Below are 20,962 nucleotides of genomic sequence, written 5' to 3' on the forward strand. Positions count from 1 at the left end.
CAAGTCAGAGGCAAAGCCTGTTCCCGTGGGAACGGTGCTGATGCACACCCTGGCAGAAGCTCTGTGTGACCCTGGAACCTGATGTTCCTGCAGATACTGGTGCTCTGTACAGTAAAGTTACAAGTGAGCCTGGGAACCCAGGAACTAGCTGCAGGAACAAGATAAGCTTCCTTCCTTACTGTGGGTGTAAGGATGTGGAATAGTCATGAGATGGTGAAGTAATGGGATGAGCTCAGCATGTATGTGATTGGTGGATATAGCCTTTATAAACCCTAACCCTCAGCTGAATAAAGGGTTGTTGCTTGGATCATCTTGTCTCCGGTCTCCTTCCTTCAGGGCCCACAGATTAGAGGCCCGTGGGTCAGGGGGATCCAGGGGGCTCAGGCCCTGACCCCGAGCAGTTGATGAGTATTCTTTCTTGTATACAATCTTCCTTGTAAGATTTCATCTTTTCTGTCCCTGTCCCTGCCTATCTCCTTGTTGAGTTTAATATATTTTCCCACCAAACACTGTGTGTGTCCAACCTTCCTGTGTATAGTCCAGATAAAAATGGTCTTCATGTGAAGCTCCCTCCTCATATCCTCTTTTCCATCTTTTTGTGCTTTTCTTCTCAAACACCTTGATCATGAAAATATTAAGTTCCACCCCCTTCTTCCACCTTCCTTCCAAACATATTTCTTTCCCCTGCCTTTTCTTTCTTCTCCTAAGATCATCAAAACAGAACAAAGTCATCCCTAGGCCCTCTGTGTTTAACTCACTTCTGTGAGTTAAACTTAGAGACTTTAGGGTTCCAAAGTGACACCCATTTCTTCTCTCCTGATTGTAATGTAAGAACGTCATCATTATTTAGCTCTTTCAGACTGCTCAAATAAATTTATTTAAAAAAAAATTATTTTAGACTCAAGGGCCAGAACACAAATACAGAATAGAGAAAAGAAACAAAAACATATCATAAGCTTAAATACAAAGTAAAAAAGAAAAAAAAGCACGTTGTGTGTATAACAGAATGTAAGAGAAGATTCAAAATATGTAACAATAAATTTTCATTTCGAGAAAGCCTGGATGTATGATAAGTAATACATATTATGTTGAGAATTGTCCACCTTTTCTTTGCTTCCTTGTGAGTTTTCTTTTGTTTTCTTCTGTGCACTTTTTTACTTTGTTCTTTTTTCTCCTTCCCCACCCCCCAGAAGGCTGCAATAAAGTTTAGATATGTTTCTCTCTAGCTATGAATATATACATATACTTAAGCATATATACAAACATATACAGACATCTACTTTCCTAAACACATTCTACTCCTGATGTCTGTTTTTGTGTTTGTGCATATCTTTTGTTTCCTATCTCTCCTGCCTCCTCTACTTTACTTCCACTCACTACCTTGCCCTCCTACTACTTGCCTCCCTCCCTCCAAGGATCCCTCCCCCATCCTCCCATTCCCATAAATCTAAATATCTTTCCATACCCCCCTTTTACCTATTCCGTCGTTTTCCCCTCTAAAGATCCCTCCCTTGTCCCTTCACTTTCTGTCTATGCCTCTACCCTTTTATTTCTTCTGAATTTAGAAGACCATTGTATTCTTCTAAATATACGTATTGTTCCCTCTTAAACCCATTCTGATGAAAGTAGGTTGCCAGTACTTACCAGCCTTCCTCCCCCATCTAATTCCTCTGTATCAATTCTTCCTCTTGCACCTGATTTGTATAAAATAATTACTTTTTTTAGCTGTTCCTAAATGGTTTTATTTTTTAAATTCATATCATACTCAGGTTTACCCCAATCTTTCTTATGAGCTACCCAATTATTAATATGAACCTTAGACATATATTTTACATATATAAAAAGTAAACAGTTTGTCATTATGAATCCCTTATAACCAGTTTGTGATATGTACCTTGTATTTCTCTTGGTTCTTGTATGTTGAATCTTATATTAAGTTCAGGATTTTTTTTTTTTAACAATGTCTTGAAAGTCTGAGAGTTTATCAAATGTCCATTTTTTTTTTTTCTTTCAGGATAATACTTAACCTTGCAGGATACAATTCTTTTGCTCTTTAAGACCTGCAGTCCTTTAATGTCTCTGCTGACAGGTCTTGTGTAATTCTAATTGTGGCATCATTATATTTAAATTATTTTAATCTTGACACTTTCAATATTTTGTCTTTGAGAAGAGGTTTCAGAGTTTGACTATGATATTCCTACAAGTTTTCCTCATGGAATCTCTTTTAAGTGGTGATTGATGGATATTTTTCTATTTCTACTCCCCTCCCTCCTTGTTCTAATGCTTCTGGACAATATTTCTTGTATTATTGTATCAAGATTCTTTTTTTGATCATAACTTTCAGTTAGTCTGATTATTTTTATTGTTTCTTTTCTAGATCTATTTTCCAAATTTGCTGTTTTTCTTATGTTTCACTTTCTCTTCTATTTTTTCACTATTCATATTTTGTTTAATTATTTCTTGATCTCTTATAATTTCTCTGACTTAACTTTGCCCAATTCTAATTTTCAAGGTGCCATTTTCTTCCTTAAGATTCTGGATCTCCTTTTCTAATTGATTGACTTTCCTTTCATAACTTTCTTGTTTTTCTTGGATTATTCTTATTTTTTTGAGCTTTCCTCCATCTCTGTCATTTGATTTTAAAGTATTTTTTAAGATCTTCTATAAATTCTTTTTTGGGCAGGTGATCATTTGGCATTACTCTTTGGAGGTTTCTTTGCTTCAATATCCTCTGCTGAAGATGATCCCCAGTCATCTCTGTTCCCTTAACAGCTTTCTATGGTTGGATTCTTTCTCCTTTGCCTTTGCATGTTTTTGTGATAATACCTTAATTTTTGTAATCACCTTTAGCTCTGGTTTAGCCAAAACCAAACCTCCAACCTGCTCCAAGTGCCTGCAGTCAGAAGCTTTCTGCCCCAGTGCTTCTGCACTCACCTGGTGTGTGCTGGTTTCTTCTCTCCTCTGCCGCTCCTTGTCAACAGAGGTTCTTTCATCTTCCTGGGCTTAAATGCCCAACTCCCCTCATTATCTGGGGGTAAATGTTCCTGTAGCAGGGGCTGATGTAGCCTCTCAAACCAACTAACCTCAGGTTGCCACGTGTTGTTTAAGCTGCTTGCAGCTTGTTGTTAAAACAACCTAGCCTGGAGGTTTTTACTCTTCATAGAGATCAAACCTCTTCCTGGGATTTTTCTTCTGATCTTCTCAAATTGAACCAGGAAGACCCTGGTTGTGCCCTATTCTTACTTATTTCCACGCACACTTTGTTTGCCCTAAGGTTCTATTTGAACTCTTTTGTGGGGGAAAATCTTGAGAGCTTGGAATTTTCTGACCTATTCTGCCATCTTCCCAGAATCCTCTCCTAAATAAAATTACTTTTCAAAGTAACTTTTGACTTACTCATTTGCATTACAAAGTTTCTACTCATATCTGGTCTTTTCCTTTGGTATGCTTGAAATTGACTTTAAAAACGAAAACCAAAAATCTATTTTCCTCTTTTTAGAACTAGATTCTGTTTTTCACGTGAAGTTATTCTTGATTGTAAACCCTTATGGAACAGGTCAAGATTTCTTCTTTAAGGTAAGAGCTGCCACGTGTTATATGTCCCTGACTGTAGTTCCTTGGTACTTGAACACCTTCTTTATGGCTTCCAGCAGTATTTTAAAATTTAACCTGGAAGCTCTAAGTTTTGGTTATAACATTTTTTAGTATTATTATCATTTTGAGGCTAATTTAAAGAGATGGCAAGTAGATTCTATTTTCACTTTGTACTTCAGTCTAGTTGATTTTTATCAGTTTTCATGTATAATTTCTTGAAATAAAGTGTACAGATTTTATTTTTTTAAAATCATGATCTTCAAGGAGTCAGATGATTCTTTAATCATCCTTCTTTGACCTATTTACTAGATCTGTTATTTTTGATAGTAAATGCCTAACATTTTCTTTATGTTTTTTCAATATTTGCATTTTGTTCTTATATAGGGTGTCCCAAAAATTTTAGTGAAGTTTTAAGCTATAATGACAATGGGGTCACACATTGTTTTCATCCCTTAAAACTATTAGCTTAACAATATTAAAAATAACTTTAAAAATATGAGTGTAGTTTAATGCATTAATAGCTGTGACATGGTCACATATTAAACATTAATAGCCTAAAACTGCACTAAAATTTTCAGATGCTTTGTATTTCTTCTTGTTTTGTGAAAATTTTATTAAAACTATAACAAATTTATTAAAAACATATTTCTTGTTATTTATATTATTTCTGTTAGATCTATTGTAATATTTAAAGACTTTCTTATTTTGGCGAGGCTTTCTATCTTCTCTTTTAAGCTTTTTATTTTTTCTATTTCTTTCCCCCAGGACTCGTATTTCATTTGTAATTTCATATTTTTTGCTACTTCAATTCTTTCAGGTATTTTTTAAGTCCTTGAGGCTAAGACATGCCTCCTCCCCCCCATACACTGTGACTTTGTTTGTAGTTGTGGTAGAAATACTCTCTCCTTGTAGATTTGTTTTTTGACCATCTCAGAATCCAGCTGCCTGAATGGGGACCCAGCTAGCTGGGTAACTCAGCTCCTCCTCTCCTGTTTGTCTCCCCCTCTCTTTCCTTCTCCTATTCACAGGATGGTAAATTAGGAAGTTCTGAGGATGCCCAGTTAATTTGGGGTTTACTGGCTAGATTTCTTCCTTTCCTTTGCTTTGCTTGCCTTTCCTTACCTTGCCTTGCCTTGCCTTTCCTTACCTTGCCTTGCCTTGTCTTTCCCGAAACCTTAAACCTACTGTACTCTGAAGCCCATAGAATGGACAACACTAGGCCCCTGCCCAAGCTTCACTTAATGGCTGTTTTCTGGATGCTCTTGGCTTAAGAGTGATTATTAATAGTAACTGCTGCTGTTTCCCTCTCAAACTGATTTAGTTATTTTTCCTTTGACTCATTAAAGGGGCCATCCCCTGACTACTTCTTAAACAGGCCTATTCACTGAATGGGTGTTACCTCACCCCAAGTGAATACCTGAATAGGCCTTGACCTAAGGAGCCCAAGTCTCCCATTGCATCCTGGACCATCTCCAGTCATCCCGATGAATATCTGGTTACTGGATCCAGATGGCTTACAAGGAGAATATGAGACTGGTGACCTTGTACAGCCCTCTTTCCCTCCCTCAAAACAAAGTCAAGTGCAAGTCATGTCATCATTTCTCTAATGGCATGGTCTTCTTTGACAACAAAGGATGAACGCAACAATCTCAGAATCCATACTATCTCATCATAGCATTCAGTATCTTCTTTTGTTTACTCTTGTCTGCAGCTTCAGTTTCTAATGTAAGACTTTGTATTGGGTCCATGTTCTGCCTCAATCTTCACTCTTAGATGGAGTAGTGGAATCCTGCTTGGTTCTGACTTGGATTCCTATGCATTCAGAGACCTGGTAGGTTTCATGTAATCCCATCCTAGATCAACTAAGTTCAGAGCACTGAGATCTTCAGGGCTCTTTGGAACATCTCAGGTCACAGGACTGTGAACTCCCAGCATTCTTGGGGTGTCCTGGTCTGACAGTTGTTTAGTATTAGAATGCTTCCTACCACCCTAGAGCTTCCTCATATGTACACTCCAAGTCATCCCTAGCCAAAGGACAGAATGCTGCAGGCTTCAGCAGTCACTGGGAGCATCTTCAGTCTGTGCTGAAGGCTTTTGGCTTATCTTCACTTTCACTGCCTTTTTTTTTCCGGTCAGGACCTCTTTCCCAATGCCCACAGGGTTCTGATTGGATTAAAGCATTTACTACAGTTTTAAAAAAATTTATTGGTAATTATTTAATCTTATATTCTTTTCACCTCTTTGCTAGAGTACAGCAGTGAGCTAATCTCTTCTGCCACCATTAACCAGAAGTCAGTGGATTCATACTTAATCCCCCAGTATTTCCTTACCCAAACCACACTTCAGGCTATCTCTATCCTTTATGGGTCAGATGTGATCACTGTAATGTAATATCTGCCCAAGCCTGCCATAATAGGAAGGAAGTCTAAGTCTAATGATAAGTCCAACTCTCCTGCTAAGTTGTTTTATGACCTTAGCCAAATAATTTCATAGCTCTTTGGGTCTCAGTTCCCTAAAATGTAAAATAAGGAATTTAGGTGAAATGTCCAATAAGGTTCTTTCCAGTACTAGAGCAGTGATCTCAGGTAATGAGCTATGATCTTAGGCAAATGTAGTTTAATCCTTTAATTTTTATGGATGAAGAAACTGAAGCCTAGAGGTGAAGTAATTTGTCCAAGATCACTCCCAATTTCCATTTCTCTATAACCACAAAAACATCTGCTATAAATATTTTTGTACGTATAGGTCCTCCCCCCACTTTTTTTTTTGACGCTCTTTGGGATACAGATCCAATAGAGGTATTGTAGGGTAAAAGGGTAGGCACAATTTTAGGCATTGTTCCTAATTGTTCCCCAGAATTGTTGGATCAGTTCACAACTCATCAACAGTACATTAGTATCCAAATTTTCCCACATGCCCTCCTACATTTTTTGTTTTCTGGTATGGTATTTCTAGCTTTCTGTGGGATTGATCATGTGGGAATCACATGCCTCCATTCAGGCAGTCATCTTGATGAGGTCTGCACTGTTCTTCAACATGTTGAATTGGAGATGTCTATGGGGCAACAAGCTGGAACTGTCCAACAGGGAGTTGGAGATGCAAAACTGCAACCAGACTTTCTCACTCAAGAGAAAAAGGAGATTTTGACATGTAGACGTGAAAGTCGTTTGCATAAAGACAAGTTGTTGCCATGGAAGCAGATATGATCACCAAGAGAAGATGGATAGAGAAAGAATAGGGGTCCATGAGAGAACCCTTGGATAAAGTCATAAGTAAGGAATTGACATATCTTTATATATAAGGGTGTAAGGATCCTGTAAAGAAAAATAAAAAAGATTGGTCAGGCAGGTAACAGATCCATAAAACACTAATGTCACAAAAACTTAGATGAAAGCATTAATGGTCTTATTCAGGATTGGTTCCACCAGGATCCTTTTCAGATAGTTTGGATGTGCAAACATATGTGTGTGTGGGGAGGTACATGGCAATCAGGTGGCATCAGAATGATTTACGAGGTGAGAAGAAGGAAGGTTGGGGCCCTGAAAGATTCCTCTCAGAGAAGTCCAGCACTTAATGGGAGGAGGTCAGAGGGAAATCTGGTGTAATGGATTTGGAAACAGAGGACCTGAGTTTAAAGTTAGACCCTGCTGCTAATTATTTTTGTGACACTTGGGAAATTATGTAACTTCTCTGGGCCTTAGGGTTTTTTTATTTACAAAAAGTGGACAAGGTCTCAGCTCTAATTGACATGATCCTATGTACATGTGTTAGGGAGGGGTGAGTGCCACTGTGGCACTTGTCAGTGGAGAGAACATGGGCACTTTGAGTCTTCTGGGTGTTGGTCACTGGTGAGTGTTTGGGGACTCTTTTATGGAGTACTTAGAGACTTTTTTTTTTTTTACAATTATGTATTCTATCTCCCCACAGTGAACCCCTGTTGCTACTTCCCATGTCAACATAAAGATGTCTGTGTGCGCTTTGGCCTAGACCACTACCAGTGTGATCGTACATGAACTGGCTACTATGGTCCCAACTGCACCACCTGTGAGTTTTGCTTCCTTTGCCCCCATTCTTTATCATCCTTACCTCACCTACCCTTCCTTCCTTGACTCCCTATCCTTCTTGCACTCTTGCATCTCCACATCCCTTGGAACCTGGGGAGGGAGATTTCTACCTCCTACCCTCTCCCACACCAGCGGAGCAATGGGCTAGAATCCAGGAAGCCTTGCTCCCCAGCCCTTCCTTCTACCATTACATCCTGGCCCATGGTCTCTGGATCTGGGATATTGTCAACTCTACCTTCTTACGAGATATTCTCATGAGGCTTATGCTTACAGGTATGTCTCTGCTCCAACCCCTATCACACCTTGGAGGGATCTCCATCAATGAGTATCCATGAGTATCTACTCCTCATACCTAAAAGAATCTGGAAGGGAGCTTCCAACATAGAGTGTTAGCATATGGATCATAGTATTTAATTGGAAAGGTACCTTAGAAAAAACAATGTTAGAAATTAGAAAGCTAAAGCTGAAGAAACTAGAATGTTAAAACTGGAAGGAGCCTTAAGACATAGACTACCAGAAAATAGAGCCAGAATGTCTGAATTCTCGACCCCAATGGACTGTCAACTCCATCTAATCCAGGGAGGCCAGTGGGTATGTACTGGGTCTGGAGTGACTATACTGATGAAGGGGGCAGCAGCTTCAAAAGGAACTACAAATTTGAGGTGTGTCTGGACCTTGGGTTCCAGTTAATCTGTGGAGTATCAAACCAAGATGTTCTGCTTCACTAAGTTAGAATTATTTGCAGCATGTGATAAGGCTCAGTAGACATGAATACTGGAGGTAGTTTGATGTCAGATAAAGCCTTTACCCGCTAGGCTGGAACCTTGTGGTTCCATTGACCTTACGTCCCCTATCTTCCCTTTCAGACTGGGGCAGTGTTCTTCCCAGAGGGGAGGGCCTGTCTACCTTATCAGCCTTTGCAGCTTCTTGAGGTCAAGGGTTGTCTCTGTCCCCCTTCCCCTTCCCACTGGTTGTGCTCTGATCACAAGGGTCCTGTCTCTTTCTCCTATGGAGAACCCCTGAGGTCAGTATCCTGAAGGCCTATATGCCCAAGTGATTGTCCTATCCCTCTTCTAAAGTTCAAGCAAACCTGATTTCCAGCCCACCTACCTACAACTCAGAACTTTCTACACCAGCTGCGAGTCCCATTCCAATTTGAGCTTCTATACTTGGGTACTAGCTCCTGTACCTGAAGATTGTCCCACCCCCATGGGGGTCAAAGGTAATTCCTTGGCTTAGGGGTGGTGGTAATGATAACAACCTGGAGGCCACTATTGAGTCATAGAATTTAGAGTTGGACAGAACCTCAGTGGTCATCTAGTCCAATTCCTATATTTATTTATATATATATGAAGAAACTGAACTTAAGTGACTTTCTCAAGGTCACATGGCCAAGAACTAGCCCCGCCTGAGTCCAGACTCAGGTGCTTTGCCCCCAAATCCAGAGTTCTTTCCACCACACCACAGTTTATAGGGGGTCAAATGGGGATCAAAGTATACTGGTTCTGCTCACTTCATTCTGCATTAGTTCATGTAAGTCTTTCCAGGTATTTCAGAAATCAGCCTGCTTGTCATTTCTTAAAGCATAATAATATTCCATAATTCTCATATACTGCAGCCTGTTCAGTCATTCCCCCATTAATAGGCATCCTCTGGATTTCCCATTCTTAGCCACCACATAAAGACCTGCTGTAAGTATTTATGTACAAATAGACCTTTTTCCTTTTTTTAAATCTCTTATTAAAAATAGCAGTAATTAGTGTAAACAGCTCTATGTTGTTAGTCAAAGGGTCTGACTTTGTCATCTTGAGCAGTGCTTTCTCTTCTTGGGGCCTGAGTTTCTTTAGTTGAAAAATGAAGGGAGTGAACTTTATCATCAAGGTCCTTTTTGGAATGGGAATGATCTTTGGAGTTGAAAGTTAAGAAGACAGCGTGATGCCGTCAGAAAAGTGTGGAATTTGGAGTCAGAAATCCCAGGGCTGAGTCCTGGCTCTTCTTCTTTCTATCGAAGTGACCTAAGTTCCCCTCTCCAATCCTCAGTTTCCCTGTGTGCAAAATAAAGTAGTTAAAACTAGGAGAGCTTTTAGGTTCCTTTCAAATCAATCTATGATGCTGCAACCTGTTTTTGAGTTGTGGCTCTGACGTGTCATCATAATATTTAGAGTTGGAAGAGTTATTAGTTTTTTTATTTTACGAACAGGGAAATTGAGGATTAGAGAGGGCAAATCACTTGTTCCAGGCCACACAGGTGGGAAGTAACAGACTCTGACTCCAGATTCAGTTCTCTAAGTTATATGACCCTAGGGAAATCACTTCTTCTGTCTGAGGAGTTGCTTTATCCATGATATGGGCTAATTATCCTTACAAAGTGCTTATTTACTTCAGGCAGTTGTAGAAAGGGCACTTTGTAGACTTCGAAGTTTTATAGAAATGTGTCTTGGCAATGATGATGAGGCTAATGGTTCTAAATACAAACAAGTGACTTCATCCTCCCCAAATTCTATTTCTGTGTATGTGTGTGTGCATGTGTTCATATGAGTGTACTACATGCATACGTGTGTACACTATGTGTATTTGCCCATGTCCGCATGTGTTCAGGTGCATGTGTGCATGCTTGTGTTCATGTTTATGTGGATGCATGCCTTTGTGGGTGCGTGCTTGCCCATGTACAATCTCATGGATCCAAGAATTTCAATCACTCCAATCAATCAAAAAGCATTTAGTAATGTGCCAGGCACATTAGGTACTGTAGGTACAATACCAAAAACTCAAGCCAAACTACCTGGTACTTTCCCTCACATGATTTACTTTCTATCAGATCTCTCAGGTTAGAAGAATCTCCATGGGGTCTTCTACTCTATACCTTGCCTTGGCCCCAGTGTCTATATTTTGTTCTTACCTCCCTCCAAAGTCCTAATTTAGGGAGAAGTTAAATGAATTAAGTGAGTCCTCTTGTCTCCTCAGGTGGACCCCGACCATATTTATGGAGACAACCTGGAGTGCCAGCACCAACTCTGCCTCTTTAAGGATGGGAAGCTCAAGTTTCAGGTAGTCTTAGGGTTCTGAGAAGTAAAGTCTGAGCACTTGCTTGCCCTAGAATGGCCAGAAGGAGGTGCAGAAGGTTTGGCATAGGGTAGGGGTGGGATCAGTCTGCCAAGGCACAAAGGGCTTCCATTCCTTTGGGTGTATCTTGGGTAAGATGCATTCAGTTGGGAGGTGGAGATGGCTGATGATCTTGTGGTCCCCTTCCCCTCTCCATACTACATGAAGCATTACCCCTGAGAGTCCACTATGCAGAATGAAGAGTGGGTTCAGGGGCAGGAACAGGGGCAGGGTGGCCTGGTGGGTGAAGAGGCTATATTATAACTGACTTCAAATCTCTTCAAGGCCAGCCAGTCTGTCACATGGGACAGGCATTTAAATAGTTAACAGATTTGAGCACTGCATAAAGTTTCTTAATCATCAGAACTTGTTCAGCAATAGGACTGGCTGCCTTACAAGACAGTGAATTTCCTGCCACTGGAGAGGGCTGGAAGGCCATTTGTCAGCATTGCTCCTGAGATTCCTGTTCTGGGTAGGATGCTAGAGGAGATGAGCTCTGACCTTCCATGGGTGATGAAGTCCTCTGATCCTGTTTTAGATGGTGGATGGGGAGATGTATCCACCATCAGTGGCTGAGACTCAAGTTTCCATGAAGTACCCTGCCAATGTTCCTGAAGCTAACCAGATGGCTGTGGGCCAAGAGGTGTTTGGGCTGCTCCCAGGCCTCATGATGTATGCTACAATCTGGCTTAGGGAACATAATCGTGTCTGTGACATCTTGAGAACTGAGCACCCCACCTGGAATGATGAGCAGCTCTTTCAAACGACCAGACTCATCCTCATAGGTGAGGGGAAGATCTGTCCCTAAGTCCAGATTCCTCAAGGCAATATCTTAGACTCCTCTCCCCAAAGCCTGCATTTGGGAGCAAATTGGGGAGTATTGGGGCACATGATGAAACAAAAGGCACTAGACTTGAGGAGGAGTTTTGGCTATATACCAAGCACTAACTATGTGATCTTTGGCAAGCAACTAGATCTCACTTACCTAGATCCCTAAAGCTGACATTCTAGGTTCTGTTTTCTGACATTTTGTGTGGAGCTCCCTTCTAGGTAGGAGGTGGAGTAGCTAGATGACTAGACCTGGGGTCAGGACGACCTGAGCTCAAAACTGGCCTCAGATATTTACTGGTTGTGTGACCCTGGACAAGTCACTTAATCTCTGTCTGCCTCACTTTCCTCATTTGCAAAATGGGGATCATAATAGCACCTACCTCATAGGGTTATTATTATGAGAATTAAATAAGTGCTTAGAAAAACCTTAAAATGCTATGTAAATATTAGTTATTATATAAAGCCTCTTCCTTGACCCTCCACATTCCCATTCTCCTGCCCCAACTCTGCTATACCCCAAATGAGGCAGCAATGGAAAAAGCATTGGCAGGGGGTTCAGAGGACTTGGCTTTGAAGTCTGGTCCTGTCACAACAAGCTACAGTTCAGGATATAAGTGCCAGTTGTTGCAACAAGGAAACTCATTTTTTTTTGAACTTTTTTCAGGTGATTGAGAAAGCAGTCATTTATTCAGTTAGCACCTCAGGAGTAGGAATTATCTCACTTTTTGTACTTGTAATAATGATAATAATAACATTTCTCAATCACATAACATTTTAAAGTTACTCATATTGTCTCATTTGACCCTTGCAATAGCCTTGTTAGGTGGGTGATATTTATCACTCTAATTTTACTGATGAGAAAATTGAGCCTGAGAGCTGTTATGTGACTTACTGAGGTCACTCCGGTGGTAAGAGGAGTCTAGCAATCTATTCACTACTCTACTAAAACTTGTTAGTGGAAGCTGGGTAGTTCAGGGACAAAGTTCTGGATTTGGAATCAAGAAGCCCCTAGTTCAAATCCCACTCAGATTCTTCTAACTGTGTGATCCTAGGCAAGTTACTTAGTCGGGATCAGCTTCGGCTTTCCCCTCTGTAAGTGGAGGTGATTCACAGCACTTATGTCACAGAACTGCTGTGCAGCTAAAATGGATTGCAAACCTCAAAGTACTATATAGATGATCCATGTAATTATTGTTGTTTGGTTGATTTACTAAGTGTGGGGAAAACTAGCTGTTATGTAAAACCCTCAACCAGGTGCTGCCAGCCTCAACCACCAGGTGGCAGCAGATGCCAACCACAGATGTAATACCTAGAAGTCAGAAAATTCAGAATCTACAGCACAGGCTGATCTGCATTGGCAGAGGGAATTTTCCCACTGGGAGTTCTTTATACCAATACAGTTACAGATCTAGCACAAAAAAAAAAATAAGGTACATGGGAAGGAGGACAGAGAGGATTGCTCTGTAGGGATTATAATGCCACCAACCATGATACTCATTAGTCTGTAGTACAATGGTATCATGCTATTGTTTCAAATAAGCGAGATACTCCTAAAATGAAATCCTGTGAAAACAAATGAAAACATGTAGATATACCCTGAAAATGGTAGTGTAGAAAAGGTGCTGAATTTGGTGTGAGAGGCCATGAGTCAAATCCCAGCTTACTACTGATGTGTCCTTGGGCAGGTCACTCTCAGGGGGCCCAGAGTCTTGTCTTAGAAAGGAAGACCTTTGGGTGAGGTGACCTCTTAAATACCTTCTAACTCTTAAATACTATCATCCTATAAAACTTGGGTTAGAGTCCTTGGGCTTCCCTCTGAACCTCAGTTCCATCATTGTGAAAAAGGCAAGAATAACAAAGTTGAAGGTTAAGTGAAGTAATAATAGACCAGATTTTAATGACTCAAAGGTTTACCAGTTTATTTTTTTGTAACAATCCTATGAGAGAATTGGAGATAATATACGTTATCTTTTTCTGTTTCTGAGGAAAATAGTAGAATTTATATTTGGACCAACATACCTCTTGGGTGTGAAGTGTTTTGTATACTTCAGGCCCAAGAGGTATATTGGTCCAAATAGAAATTCTACTATTTTTCCTCAGAAATTCTCCAAATTACAACATTACTAGAAGAGAATGTATAATGGATTTGATAATGCAGTGGATAGATTGCTGGGCTTGGGAATCAGGAAAACTTGAGTTCAAATATGGCCTCAGATATTGACTAGCTGTGTAACCCTAGGCAAGTCACTTATCTTCTCTTTGCCTCAGTTTTCCCAACTGTAAAATGGGATCATGATAGCACCTAACCTCCCAGAGTTATGTGGATCAAATGAGATCATATATGTAAAATGTTTTTGTAAACCTTAAGGTACTACATAAATGCCTGCTATTTATTATATTATTGATATTATTATTACCTAGATTCAATTTCCAACCTTACCACTTATTACTTGTATGATTCTGGGCAAACCACTTCCCCCTGAGGCTCCGTTTAGTCATCTGTAAAATGACCGTTTATGTCCCTTACAGATCAAAATCCGTATCTTCTGAAAGGCTTGACTTTTCAACTCTAGTCTCATGGTGTTTATTGGTTCCTGGCTCTTTACCCTGCAATTAATATGCTGCCACCAGGTGAATGTAGATTATGGTTTCTGGCTTCTGGCTTTGTAGTCCCAATAGCAAAGTTCTCCAAAAGCACAGGTAACTTAAAAAGAAGATGCTCTCCCATTCACCTCTGCTTTAAAAAGAATAGGGAAAAATAGTTTTCTGTAGGAAAACTACTGAAACTTTTTAACTGATGAATTTATTTCTTATAGACAATGTGACATGGCAAAAGAGTCTGGAACCAGAGTCAAAAGATTCAGGTTTTCACATCCTAGCACTACCATTTTCAGCTGATATTAGACAAATTCCTTAACCTTTCTGGGTTTCAGTTTCTCGATACGTAGAAAGGAGAGGAGGAAGTCAGACCACTGCTGTTCTGGTTGTTCAGTTTTTTCAGTCATTTCTGACTTTTCATGACCCCATTTGGTGTTTCCTTGGCATAGATAGTAGAGCAGTTTGCTCCAGCTCATTTTACAGACGAGGAATTGAGGCAAACAAGGTTAAGTGACTTGCCCAGGGTCACTCAAGTAGTAAGTATCTGAGCCTGGATTGGAATTCAGGAAGAGGAATCTTCTTGACTTTAGGTCCAGCACTCTGTCTACTGTGCCACTTACCTGCCAAAATCAGACTAGATGATCCCTATGGTTCCTTCCAGTTTTAGAACTTATAAGCACTCCTACACATAGGAATAAGTACCCAAAATACAATTGAGTATCTTACTCACTAACCCTTAATTTTAATGAACCAAAATTATATATCATTGTTTTTTTTTAAGTTTGGAGATGGCTCCTTCTCTCTGGTGGTGGCACAGCTGTGCCTCTTCCTTCCCAGATTGGTGGGGTAAGGAACATCAACCAAAATTTGTTAGCTATGACTGTGAGCACCATTAAGGAGTCGCAGAAACTGAGGATGCAGTCCTTCAGTGAATACCGTAAATGGTTTGGCTTGAAACCCTACACCTCTTTCGAGGAGCTCACAGGTCAGTGGCACCCACCCTGGCTTCCCCCAGCCTCTGGCTCCATGGCTCTTGTTTGGGAGGAAAGGGACCTCATGTTGTGGGCTGGGCATTAGAATAAATTGAGGGAGAAGGAGACTGTGGGAATAAGGCTGAATTATAACAGTAATAATACTAATAATAGTAATACTTCAATGATCCTTCCTTGTTTGGGAGGAATATGGAGAGGGGCTAGCGGTATATAGTAAATGGTCTTCCTGAGCTTCTATGGCAAAATTTTGATCACCTGTACTTAGGTGGGCTGGTTTTTGGACAATAGATGGATTATCTTATTAAAAAATATATATATATAATTTGTTTATTTGGATGGTCTTATTCCTGGGAACATAATCGAAGCCTTTTCAACTTGTTTTAGGACCTACAAATAATTGTATCTTAGGGGCTTGACCTTTGAGTCCCCAGGTCACCTTCAAATACAATGAAGCCTCAAAAGAAAGACTTTGGGAGGGGTATGTTACTATTACTACTTCTTCTTCATCTTCTTTTTCTTCTTCTTCTACTACTACTGCTTCTGCTGCTGCTGCTGCAACTACTTCTACTATTGCTACTACTAGCATCAATAATCTGCTCCATTTGTATAGCATGGGGGCTACAGGTAACTGCTACTAGGACTCCTGAAGCTCAGGGTACCTGGCTTTCCCTGTTCCGCTTGTATGCCAGATTAATTGCTAAAAAAGCCTGGATGCTCCTCAGGGTAGGCTCCTCACTCTCATCTTCAGTGACCCATCATCATTACCCTGGCTACTTCTGGGAGATATCTGTTTTGGGCTATAATCTAGGGCTCCTCTCCCAAGAGGAACTAAAAGTACTAACATGAATTGAGAATAGGAGTGATAATCTATTCCTATTTGAAGAAAACCATGATAAGCACAAGAGAATCATAAGTGAACCCTGTAGAATGACCAGAATAGAATTCTGAAGCTTATGTGGGAGATTAGCATTCGAGCCTCATTGGGATGTAGAACAGTTTTTAAAAGATTTCTAATTAGCCATGTTACATTTCACTTGTGTTGACATATTTAGTTTTTAGCTCTTGTCCTCTCCTTGAGCCATTGCCTTGGGAATCCAAAGCAGCTTATATGTTTAATAATGTAAGCATTTTGTACACTCATATTTTATCATTTAATGCATGGTCTAGTATTGGAGCTGACCAGTGTGGACTCTGAGTCCAATTCAACTCTGTTGGCCCTTGAATAAACTGGGGTATCATGAACCACAGATGGCTACTGTCCTTGTCATCCTTTTCTTTATCCTTTCTCCTTTATCTCCTTAGCTCCTGATTAGCTCCAGTTCTCTTTGCTGTAGCTTTAAAATCAAATTCATTTGTAGAGATTTAATTTCTAACTTTTGATACATTTGTTAGATGATAGATTTCAAGAACTTCCTATATAACGTTCATTTTAATCTTTCCTGAAAACAAGCATTTCTTTGTTGGTGTTATCTGTTGTCTATAGTGTGTTTCCCCCCCAAATCCCATGCCCCATTTGGGCCTATCTAATATTCTTGTGTTAAAGGAAGTGCTGATTTTTTTCTATTTTCCAAAAAAAGAATTTGAGTTTCATACATGGATCATAGGCTCATAGAATCATAGGTTTGGAGCTGGAGGGGTCCTTAGATGGCATTGAGTCCAATCCTCTTACTTTACAGATGAGGGAACTAAGACACAGATGTTAAATGACTTGTCCGGAGTCACAGTTAGTGAATGTCTAAAGCAGAATGTGAACCCAGGTCTTTCTGACTCCAAAGCCTATGCTGTAGCTATTATGGCATGGTGCCTCCATATTAAGTGTCCTGTCCAATATTATCACATGGCCCAGAAGTGACAATAGTAATATGATGACAATGATGATAGTATTTTACACTTATTTAGCACTTTAAGGTTTACAAAATGCTTTATAATGATCATCTCAGTTGATCCCTGAAACAATTCTGTGAGGTAAGTACTATGATTATTCTCATTACACAGATGAGGAAACAGGCTGAGAGTTGTTAAGTGACTTTCTCAGATTCCTAAATCTGAGGTAGAATTTGAATTCAGAATTTTAACTCCAGGTCTGACACTCTATTTACAACTTCACTAAGTTGTCTGATCCCAAGTCTGTTGCTCTTTCTGATGTATCACACTGTTTCAAAGGATGAATAGGGAAGGTTGCTACCTAGTATTATCCTGGGCATTTACCTATTTATTTCCAGGGTAGGAGGAAGGGCTGGTCTGATTCATTTCCTCCTTTCCTCTTTGCAGGAGAGAAACAGAATTCAGTAGAGTTGGAAGAGCTGTATGGAGACATTGACATCTTGGAGTTCTACCCAGGCTTACTTATGGAGAAATCTCTGCCCAATTATATCTTTGGGGAGAGCATGGTGGAGATTAGGTCTTCCTACTCCCTCAAGGGACTCTTGGGGAACCCCATATATTCTCCTGAGTACTGGAAGTCAAGCACATTTGGTGATGAGACTGGCTTCAACATTGTTAAGACAACCATGTTGCAGAGACTGGTTTGACTCAATGTCAAAACATATCCCTATGTCTCATTCTGTGTGGGTGATCCAGATCAATTGTACAAGCAGAAGGTAAAGAGGCCATCTACTGAGTTGTGAGAGGAGCGCTGGTTTTCCAGAAGGCTATCTGTGTTTCCTGCTTTGTGATCCGGAATTTGGGTTCTTGGTTTCATGTTCCAGAGTGTTGGGTTCCTAGTTGTCCCAAATGTTCTGGAGCACTGCACTCTTAGGTAGCATTCCAGAGTGTTGAATTTCTCGGTTAGTCCTCTAGAGCTTTGGTTTCTGATAGACATTCCTAAATATTGACTGGCTTTCTGGAACCCCCAGATTCTAATTCAGGGCACTGATTTCCTCTGTCCTCTCTAAATAAGTCACTAAGAGAACTTTTTTCACCTAGGGAGGGATTCTTCCATGAACTCAGGGTCCAGATCCATTGGCCTCAGATGTGGGGGGTGGGGTTGCTAGAGAAAATGGGGGAGACAGTATCTCTTCATGACATTCAGGTCTAGCCTAGTGTGTTTGCATTGTGCTTTTCTGGGGGACTGTGTGTTGGTGATATTTGCCATGGATGGGCAGAGGGAACAAATGACCTGTACTTCCCTGACATACCCCCTCTTTCCTGGCCATAGACTTCCCAAGAGGTCCTGAGTCCTCAGATGAGGGTAATAAAAATGATCTTTTAAAAATTCGTTATTTATTCTTAACATTCATTTTTAAATGTTTGAGTTCCTGAATTTCCTTCCTCTCTTCCCTTCTCACATTCATTGTTGAATGTAAAAAATGTGAAATCATGCAAATCATATTTCCATGTTAGCCATGTTGCCAAAAAGAAAAAAAATAAGAAAAATAAAATGAAGTTATATTTCAATTTTCATTCAAATTCCATCAGTTCTTTCACTGAAGGTGGATAAATTTTTCATCAGAAGTCCTTTATTAAATATAATTTTTATAACATTATGGTCTAAAAGGGATGTGTGTAATATTTCTGCTTTCCTGCATTTGTTTGTGAGGTTTTTATGCCCTAATACATGGTTAACTTTAAAAAATGTTTAATTTTAGTTTTCACCATTCACTTCCATAAGATTCTGAATTCCAGATTTTCTCCCCATTTGTCCCCCCATCCCAAGACAGTGTGAAATAAAAAAAAGAATGGAGAGAGAGAGAGAGAGAGAGAGAGAGAGAGAGAGAGAGAGAGAGAGAGAGCAATTAATATTCTTTGGTCTGCATTTAGACTCCATTGTTTTTTTCTGGATGTTGATAGCATTTTGCATCATGAGTCCTCTGGTGTTGTCTTAGATCCTGGCATTACTAAGCAGAGATAAGCCTGTAAAAGTTAGCCATTGCACAGTGTTGCTGTTACTGTGTAAAATATTCCTCTGGTTCTGTTCATTTCACTCAGCATCAGTTCATGTAAATTTTCCCAGGTTTTTCTGAAGTCTATGTGTTCATCATTTCTTATGGAAAAATAGTATTCTGTTACATTCATATACCATAACTTGTTCAGCCATTCCCCAACTGATGGGCATCTTCTCAATTTCTAATTCTTGGTCACAACAAAAACAGCTACTCTAAATATCTTTGTACATGTTATTCCTTTTCCTGCTTTTATAATCTTTTGGGGAAACAGATCTAGAAGTGCTATTGCTGAGTCAAAGGGTATGCAGTTTTATAGTCCTTTATGCCTAGTTCCAAACTGCTGTCCAAAATAGTTGGATCAGTTCACAACTCCACCAACAGTGCATTAGTGTTCCAATTTGTCCACATCTTCTTCAGCATTTATCATTTTTCCTGTTTTGTTAACCAATCTGATGGATGTGATGTGGTGCCTCTGAGTTGTTTGGATTTGCATTTCTCTAGCCAATAGGAATTTAGAGCATTTTTTCTTATGACTATAAACAGCTTTAATTTCTTCATCTGAAAGCTGCCTGTTCATATCGTTTGACCATTTATCAATTGAGGAATGACTTGTATTCTTATAAATTTGACTGAATTTTCTATATATTTAGAAATGAAGCCTATATCAGAGATACTGGTTGTGAATATTGTTTCCCAGTTTTCTGCTTCTCTTATATCTTTGTCACATGGTTAATTTTTTTGAAGGTGCCATCTTCCCTTCAATTTTCTCCAATGGTCTATACAGAGTAGGGAACCTGTGGCCTTGAAGCCCCATGTGGACCTCTAGATCTTTGGGTGTGGTTCGGGTGTGGTCTTTTGACTGAGTCCAACTTTTATAGAACAAATCCTTTAGATGAGGGGATTTGTTCTGAGTAGTTTGTATTCAGTCAAAGGGCCATACTTGCAGGTTCCCCACTTCTGGTCTATCATATCAAACTTTTCTAATCTTCTATTCTTATCCTTAGCTTCTTTCTTATTTATTTTATGGTTAGATCTATCTGGTTCTGAGATGGGAATGTTGACATCCCCCACTAGGATAGTTTTATAGTCTATTTACTACTGTGACCCATTTAACTTTTCCTTTAAGAATTTGGATGCTATGCCATTTGGTGCATCTATGTTTCATATCGATATTATTTCATTGTTATCACACTTTTTAGCAAAATACAATTTCCATGCTTATCTCTTTTAATTATATTTATTTTTGCTTTTGCTTTGTCTGAGTTCATGATTGCCGCCCCTCAGGTCTTCTTGATTCTGGGTCTGGCATTCTATCCACTGCATCACCTAGCTCCTCTAGTTATGATTTGTTGTTGTTTAGCTGTTTCAGTCATGTCTGACTTTTATGACCCCATTTGGGGTTTTCTTGGGAAAGATACTGAAGTGGTTTGTCATTTTCTTCTTAAGTTCATTTTACAGAGGAAGAAACTGAGGCAAACAGGGTCAAGTGACTTACCCAGGGTCACATGGCTAGCAAGTGTCTGAGGTGAGATTTGAATTCAAGAAGACTCACCTTCTTCACTTCAAGCCTGACACTTTCCACTGCACCCTCTAGTTGCCTCCCTGCCATAGTTGTAATTACTATTTGTATATTTCCCTCCATCTATTTTATCCTGTTTATCCTTCTCTCTCTCTCTCTCTCTCTCTCTCTCTCATTCTGTCATTTCTCAAAAGTCTATTTTACATCTGACACTGTCTCCCTTAATATGCCCTTCCTGCTCTTATCCCTTTCCCCTCCTACTTCCCTGCTGGGTAAAATAGATTTCTCTACCCAGCTGAGTGTGTATGTTATTCCCTCTTTGAGCCAATTCCAATGAGAATAAGTTTCAAGCATTGCCCTCCACTGCTCCTCCCTTTC

At 39.8% G+C, this 20,962-nt stretch overlaps 1 protein-coding gene across 2 annotated transcripts; it reads left to right on the forward strand.

The window, feature by feature from the left end:
• The first annotated feature begins 323 nt into the window (after positions 1 to 323).
• On the forward strand, positions 324 to 18,398 carry LOC140519111 (prostaglandin G/H synthase 1-like). 2 transcript variants are annotated; one of them, XM_072631838.1, is made up of 6 exons: positions 324 to 436; positions 3,500 to 3,576; positions 7,522 to 7,638; positions 10,623 to 10,706; positions 11,299 to 11,545; positions 14,971 to 15,281. In XM_072631838.1, exons 3-6 carry the CDS (start codon positions 7,618 to 7,620, stop codon positions 15,264 to 15,266), a joined length of 648 nt encoding a protein of 215 aa, XP_072487939.1. In that variant the 5' UTR covers positions 324 to 436; positions 3,500 to 3,576; positions 7,522 to 7,617; the 3' UTR covers positions 15,267 to 15,281. The 2 variants fall into 2 exon arrangements, with proteins under 2 accessions (XP_072487939.1, XP_072487940.1); XM_072631839.1 differs by lacking the exons at positions 324 to 436; positions 14,971 to 15,281 and adding an exon at positions 17,453 to 18,398 and having other exon boundaries at positions 3,404 to 3,576.
• The last annotated feature ends 2,564 nt before the right edge of the window (positions 18,399 to 20,962 follow it).

This window comes from Notamacropus eugenii, chromosome 1 (genome assembly GCF_028372415.1).
Source record: "Notamacropus eugenii isolate mMacEug1 chromosome 1, mMacEug1.pri_v2, whole genome shotgun sequence".
Taxonomy (NCBI): Eukaryota; Metazoa; Chordata; class Mammalia; order Diprotodontia; family Macropodidae; genus Notamacropus; species Notamacropus eugenii.

What these genes read in the sequence shown, in the direction of transcription:
- LOC140519111 (XM_072631838.1), top strand. Translation starts at nt 7,618, where the DNA reads ATGGTCCCAACTGCACCACCT. An exon ending in ATGGGAAGCTCAAGTTTCAG is followed by an intron (nt 10,707 to 11,298) that starts GTAGTCTTAGGG and finishes ATCCTGTTTTAG; the next exon opens with ATGGTGGATGGGGAGATGTA. An exon ending in GACCAGACTCATCCTCATAG is followed by an intron (nt 11,546 to 14,970) that starts GTGAGGGGAAGA and finishes TTTTTTTTTAAG; the next exon opens with TTTGGAGATGGCTCCTTCTC.